At 48.7% G+C, this 7,548-nt stretch overlaps 1 pseudogene and 1 gene segment (V, D, J or C); both read left to right on the forward strand.

Annotated features, from left to right (window-relative positions):
• The first annotated feature begins 1,791 nt into the window (after positions 1-1,791).
• On the forward strand, positions 1,792-2,375 carry LOC128772655 (immunoglobulin lambda variable 5-39-like). The segment is given in 3 exon segments: positions 1,792-1,837; positions 1,975-2,121; positions 2,272-2,375. Coding segments are annotated over 3 exon segments (297 nt in total).
• Positions 2,376-6,803: 4,428 nt separating this feature from the next.
• Positions 6,804-7,277, forward strand: LOC109261435 (immunoglobulin lambda variable 1-40-like; annotated as a pseudogene).
• The last annotated feature ends 271 nt before the right edge of the window (positions 7,278-7,548 follow it).

The raw sequence follows: 7,548 nt of genomic DNA on the forward strand, positions 1-7,548 counted from the left end.
TTTCCCAGGAGGAAGCGGGCTCTCAGGACCTGCCCAGAGGATAAGGCAGCTTGTGGGCAGAATCCCTTCAACGGAACCTCAGGGAACAGAGCTCTGTGTGGTGTCCACCGTGTCCTGGAGTGTCTCCTTCAGTCCTTTATACATGGAGACTTTGCCAGATTTTACAGAAAGCAGTCCCTGAGGTCACACAGGACATACTCTCTCCTCAGTTCATCAAGGAGCAGGGGCAGCAATACCAGACTCACAACCCGTCTCTTAGTAAACTGGTCACTTGAGCCAAGGTCCCCACTGGAAACCTCTGCAATATGCACTATTCTGGGTGTGAGACAGATGCCCCATCAATGTGAAGCTTGACATCGTATAGGATGCAGCCAGAGTGGGAGGAAATAATCACTTCAGATCCGGGGTCACTGCCCCACACCTTGCAAAGGGCTCTTCACCCGCTCACGTGGAACAAGATCTCTTCTCTGCTGCGTTTGTTCCACCCATCGTGTCTCTGGTACCAAGTGTCACCAGTAAGTCACCAACACTGAGACTAATCACTCACTAAGATCTCTGCTGTCACTGCTGCCACAGCACGGCCCTATCTAAGGCCATGACATCCATCTGGGACTTCAAGAGTGACCACTTTCCTTTCCCATCCATGCAAAGTAGTAACCATCGATTTGGCTTTTTAGTTACATTGTCTAACACGTGAGGAATAATGTTGCAAAATAATGGACGTGAAGATTCCCTTTGCAAGTTCTTGATCCTTGTGGAACTGGTCCCCTCGCTACTCCATGAACAAGGATGCCGGCCTCAGGACCACATCATAAGTGTGTGAGAGTGTGCGTTTTACCATGTTATAAATGGATCTGTTTTTGTGTTTATGTGGCTCTTATTAGGATTTGGTGTGAAATTTGGCCAAAGGCTCTTTGAGACCAATTGGGGCAATATGATCGTATCTCTTAATGTAATAAGATGGTATGTAAGTAAAGATTTTCTTACTATCATTGGAGTAAATCACACTTAATAATTGTGTATCAATTTATAATATGGTATTGAGGTCTCTTTGTTAATATTTTATACAGAGTATTTCTATCACTATTTAATAATAATGGTCTGTAATTTTCATTTTTGTGCAATGTTTTTTGAAAGTGTACTTTTGAGTTTTATAACCCTTGTAAACGAACTAAAAAATATTATATACCTTTTGATATTATGAAAAAACAAGGAGCAAATAAAAAATATTCTTCTCAGTTCTGAAGTTTTGTTAGTTGTCCCCTGTGAAAACATCTGTATCTTATGCATTTCTATGGAGTGCTTCTAGAAAAACATTTTCCATTTTTCAATTAAAGTTGGTCTATACACTCAGTATATTTTTAGTATAGCCAAATTGTAACTTTTTGAGAAAGTATGCATTCAATGTATTCTTAATAGGAGCTATCTCTCACAAGTTGCTTCCATTCATTTTTCGTGTTTCAACATGAGTTCAATAGGATGTGCTTGCAACAGCCCTGTGGACCCTACAGTGCTGGTCAGTGACGACCAGTCACCCAAAGGAGCCCAACCTGGAGGCTTTGAGCTATGTCAGCATGTGCTTGTTCCAGAGCTCTTCCCGGGCTTTAGTGGAAACTGCACCCTCCTCAGTGTGTGGTGTGGGCTGGGCTCCAGCACCAGGGCTCAGGGAGGGGCTGGACTGTCACTGAATGGGACCCATGTGCATGGACAGCCCCTCCTGTGTCAGGGGTGGAGGGGAAATGAGAGCCTGGGGCAGCCCAGCCCAATGTGGGGACCAGAGGCTGTGCCACCATGGCCTGGACTCCTGTCTTCCTTAAGCTCCTCCCGCACTGCACAGGTAGGGACAGGCCTTGTGGACACAGGGTGGGCTCCAAATCACTCTTTCTGTCCTCAGTGACCTGAGAGATGCTTTTTCTTTTTCCTTTCTAGCCCCATCCCCCCTGACTGTCTGTGTTCGCATGTCCCCTATCCCAGCCTGTGCTGACCCAGCCGCATCTGCATCTCCAGATGCTTCTGCATCTCCAGAAGCAACGGCCGGACTCACCTGCGCCATGAACAGTGGATTCCGTGTTTGCAGCTACTACATAGACAGGTTCCAGAGAAGCCAGGGAGCCCTCCCTGGTATCTTCTTTCGTTCTCTTCACACTCAAATAAGCACCAGGGTCCGGGGTCCCCAGTTGCTTCTCTGAATCCAAAGATGCCTGGGCCAATGCAGGAATTCTGCTCATCTCTGATAAGCAGCCTAAGCACGAAGCTTCTATTGTGCTACAGATCCTGGCAGTGGGAGCAGCTTTCCTTACAGTGTCTCAGACAAGGAGCGAGTGACACAAACACACTTGGGGCTGAAAGCCTTGTCTCTGAGCATCCTGTACTGAGACACTTGTGTGGACGCTCCTGTAGGAGGGAGTCCTCTGAGGGGTCACGTGTCCTTGAGGAAGAAGGAATAACACACAGATCATGCTGTTGCCTGAGACAGCACAGGTGTCCCAGGAGCGCACACAGGTGAGGGAATAGAGCCTGATGGCACAGGCTTATGGCGTCTGGAGAATAAATACTTTTACAGCATAAACCTCAGTCTCTCTCTCTCTTGTTGTCTCTCCTTTACTACTCTCAGAATAATTCACTTTACACACTCCTGGTCAGTGATTATATGTTTGTTTGTTTATGTGTTTTCCCACAACAAGGAACTCTCTGGGACATGTGGAGAGTGTCCTCAAATTTACCTGAATTTCACACCGAGGTTTATCTGCCAGGAAACGGTGACATGTGCACAGGTGAAGGGCTCAGCACCAGGAGGCTGCTCCCCATTTTGATGCCAACAGCAGCTAGTAGCTCACCTGTACCCTCTGTCCAACGTGCGACAAATTGGAAGTTCCCACAACTCCCTAGATGCGTTCCATTTATTCCCTGAGGGGCTCACAGATCTCAGGGAAACACTGACTCCTTTAGTCAGTTCATTAAAGATATGGTGAAGGGGACAGGGGAACAAGTAATGAAGAGCCACCTAGTGTCAAGTCTGGGAGCGTCTCGAGTACCAGAGCATCAGACCCTGGGGAGTTGAGGTGCATCTCTTCTGGGAGTGGATGTGTTCGCCAAACCAGAAGATCTTCAAACACTGTACTTTGTGATTTTATTGAGGATTCGGGGAGACATGATCAGACATTAACTACGCTGTCAGCCTTTTTCCTGTCTCTCAAGTATGAGGGGTGAAGATTCCCAGCCTCTGACCAAGCCTTGGTCTTTCTGGGGACCAGCCCCATCCAGGAGGCTTCAGGGAGCCCACCCAGAGTCACATCATTAGAACTAGGATGTTTCTAGTGTTCTTTTCATTTAGAAAATGACAAGAATTTCAGCAATTTGGTGTCAGCATCTAGGATGTAGAGACAGGTGTGTAGTTTCTGAGATCATACAGTACTGTTGTCTGGACTGAAAATGGTGACAGAGGTACTCACATTCATCCACAAATCTCAAGCCGTAAACTGTGTCTCTTGTGTTACTGATGACACAACCATATCTGACATGTTAATAAGCACCTTGGTCAGAGACAATTTCCTCTCTCACCCATCTGACTAAAAGTGAGTCCCAAAGTCTTCAGACTCTCCTCACTGCACCCTCCCCCACACACACTCTGCTCGTCTCCCCTCTTCTCCTGCTTCCCTCAGGCCTTCCGCCTCTCTCTATGGCTCTTCAGGCCCGAACTCCATCTCTATGTTAGGATTTCAGAGAAAACTATAATCTTGCAAGAGTTTCCACTCTCCATGGTTCATCTCTACAGAGACGATGCAGAAAGGGACCAGCAGGAAATCACTTCCTCATGTGATTCCTGCTCTCATCTCTGATGGTAGTTTTCATGCCCCACCAACCTCATCAATCTCTGTAATACGACCACATGATTACCGTATTTCCGTGAAATGAATGTTCACCCAGCCTTTGAGTATTTGCACAGAGAAGCGATTCATGCAATTACTTCTGCCTTCAGAATGACCGAGGCTGCACACAGGGTAACTTTTGCCATGGTGAACAAAGGAAGGATTGGCTGCATATTTCAATACATGACAGCTTTTCTTGGTCTTGAGAATATTGGTTTCTAAGACCATAAGGACACTCACTCAGCCACACACTTTTGCACCAAGCAATGCAGTGTCAAGCATTAACCCTTTTGCAAAATAACAGTAGACACTATCTGACGGTCACCCAATGGAGGTATCAGGGGATACGAGAGGCACAGTGGGGGAGGGCTGTGATGTGAAGGGCATGAAGAAGGGGCTGTGTGATCAGCCCCTATCTTGTGCTTCCGAAGACCTGAAGACCCCACAGCTATGGGAAATGTGTCTACAGGAAGGAGAATGGATAGAAGGCCCATCCACAAGGCCTGACATTCTGATTCAGTGAAATTCCTATAGAACTAATTCAGACCATATTCCTCCCCTTTGTGTAAGTTTCATACTCGTGCAAGAGAAGTGGCCTTCCAGACATTGGCCTTCTTGAGTTCCAAGCTCCAGAACGCTGGACGGTCATACAGAGAGCCAGCCCCAGGGATGGGTTTGCAAGGGGAACAACACAACACTCAGCAAATGCAGAGAGGACACAAGGGGACAGGGATACACTTGTCTTCATGTGTGGCCTCTGAAGGAAAGGTTTTCCATTCTCTCTCTCTTTCTCTCCCTCTGTCTCTCTCTCTCACACACACACACACACGGATCTCTCCTCTATCTGAGTATATGGAGTTCTGGATTTTGTAGCTTCCTGGCTTCTCTTTCTCCCCAAAACTCATGATCAACCTGTGCTCATCCAGCCAACCTCAGGGTCACAAGCCCAGGAGGAAGTATTCTCATCATCAGGAAACTCCAGCGACATCCAGTGTGACCAGTGTCCTGTCACTGAGCAGCCAGGACTTGCCCTGATCACCTTCTCTCCTAAGACAGGTTGATGCTCAGGAATCCCAGGGTGAGTCTCTATTGCTGTGGGCAGCTCAGCCTCTGACCCCCTTGGGCTCCAGTCAGCACTTGAGGCTGATCAGTACATTGGTTCTGGAATAGCAGCTTCAGTGTTGCTCCCACACAGCTCAAAGCCCAGGGGAATGTATCGCACCCTCCCTGTGCTCTTAATGCTGGACTGTTACTCCCTCAGTCCCCCCAGTGACACCTCCAGCCAGGTTGGAGTTCTGATGAAAATTCTTCTGTCTCAAACTGGGGCCACAATGCCTGTGACCTCAGAGACATAGTCCCCCTCATCTCCACCTCTCCACCACTCACATGTGGGATCTTTGACCAAAGATTCATGTAGCCTTGGTGAATAGAAATTCACTCCTCTACTCATGGTGGCTGGATGAACTATGGCTCTCTCCTGCATATGCTGGACACAAAGAACGCAGGTAGAGCTGTGTTCACCCCAGAGACAAGTCTGACCCCAAATCGCTCGCTCCTAGAAGCTCTGTGTGTGCTTAGTAATTGAGTCACTGAGATGGCTGCGGTTCACAGGAACAGACTCCCCCTGGGCTTTCATTGGACATCATGCAGGACTCACCTACTTATAGAACAATGCCACCATAGTAAGCTGGTGGCAAAGAAAACATGACTTTGCAAAAAGTTTATAGCAGGCATCCTTTTTGCATTGTTTTTCCATCCATGTTTTTACCTACAATTTCTATCCATCTTTGCTCTGCAATAAATACCGTTGTATGAAAACTATACTAGTGATTGTATCTGCATTTTCATAATAACGATGTCATTGACTGAAATAAATATTACTGAGAGAAATTTTGTATAAAGGAGCACACACCCATTCAAAGGGCACACTGGGCTAAGTGCTGACTAACACATAAACTGTGTCACCGGATCCTCGTCAGAGCACCTGCTGCTGTCGCTCCTTCCCTCCCAGAACGGCCTGCAAGTTTGTCTTTGGGCTCTGAGGTCAGTGTCACACTCAAGGCTCCTGCAGACTTGGGTCTCTTTGCTGGGAGAGCAGATCCTGGAAGGAATCACTGCACATAGTATGAAGAGAGCTATTGTTTTCAACAAGCAGACATAGTGACAGATGACAAAGATTTTTTTGTGTAACGCCCCGAGGAATACACACAACTGTTTCTACTCACAGCCTGAACAGAAGCTCTCCCCCTCTCCTCAGTGCTGTGGGAACCTTGGAGGAAGGTGAGCTCTGGAAACCCGGGAGAAATCACGTAACAGGAAAGGACACAGAATCCTACACAGAAGGGTCCACGTGTCCGGTGGTACTCATCACTGCACTGGGCATGATCTTGATCTAAGTGGACTTTTGGTAGAGACACCACCTCATTCCTGACCCATGACCCATACAGGCGGCCACGGACTGAGTCTCCCTGAGGAGTCTGAGTAGAGCATCCAGTCTGGCTTAGGTTATGGGAGGTTCCCTAGAGGGACACCTGGACTGACCCTTGTCAGAGTGCAGTGGACAGTGCAATGGGGACACAGGAGCTGTCTTTGGTGGACTTGCCTACCAGTTGAAACAATGGCGGCTCTGAGTCCGAACACCAGGGGGCTCACAGGACTCATTGCTGTGGGTTCAAGGCTGATGAAAACTGAAACCTGCCACCTGTACTGTCAGTGCCCCCTGCACACAGCTCACAACTGTGTCCTCCCCACCCTTTGGCCTGAAACAGCCCCCCCTCGACCAGCCCCCTGACATCCTCAGGCAGAGGGAACTGACACAGGCCCAGGGAGGGTCAGAGAGCTGGGGTCTCATTTGCATGGAGGGGGCCCTCCCTCCCTCAGAAGATGAAGAGGGGAAGGGAGAGGTTAGGGGAGGCTCTGCTCAGCTCTGAGGCACAGAAGACAGAATCGGTGATGACCACCACCATGGCCTGGTCTCCTTTCCTTCTCACTCTCCTCGCTCACTGCACAGGTGACTGGATGAGGGCACACAGGAAAGGACTCTAGGAGGACATGTGGGTCCTGCTTCCACTCCCTTGTATCCAGACCCCAGCAACACCCTCTCTGTGTTTCTACCCCTTCCAGGTTCCTGGGCCCAGTCAGTGTTGACTCAGCCGCCCTCAGTGTCGGGGTCTCTGGGTCAGAGGGTCACCATCTCCTGCACTGGAAGCAGATCCAACATCGGGGGTAATTATGTGAGCCTGGTACCAACAAGTCCCAGGAATGGCCCCCAGTCTCCTGATTTATGAGAATAACAAACGACCCTCCAGGGTCCCCGATCGATTCTCGGGCTCCAAGTCTGGCAGCTCGGGCTCCCTGACCATCACTGGGCTGCAGGCTGATGACGAGGCTGATTATTATTGTGCATGATGGGACGATAGTCTCAGTGCTCACTCAGAGCTCCAGGGCTGTGGGGAAGTGAGACAAAAACCTGCTGTGCCCACAGTGAAGGGCTTTCCTTCTTCAGCCCCACTTTCTGTCAAAACTGTTGCTTCCCTCTTTGTTTAGCCTAAAACTGACCCTGAAACCAAACCCAATGAACCGCCTCTAGTATCTGTCCTTTTCCTGTCAATTCTGTCCCCAAAGCCTGTCCTTACATGCACACATTTTCTGTTTCATACAAGCTGATCAGAAATTCCTG

The sequence above is a fragment of the Panthera pardus genome, unplaced genomic scaffold (genome assembly GCF_024362965.1).
Source record: "Panthera pardus isolate Hobbes unplaced genomic scaffold, ASM2436296v1 HiC_scaffold_228, whole genome shotgun sequence".
Lineage (NCBI taxonomy): Eukaryota > Metazoa > Chordata > Mammalia > Carnivora > Felidae > Panthera > Panthera pardus.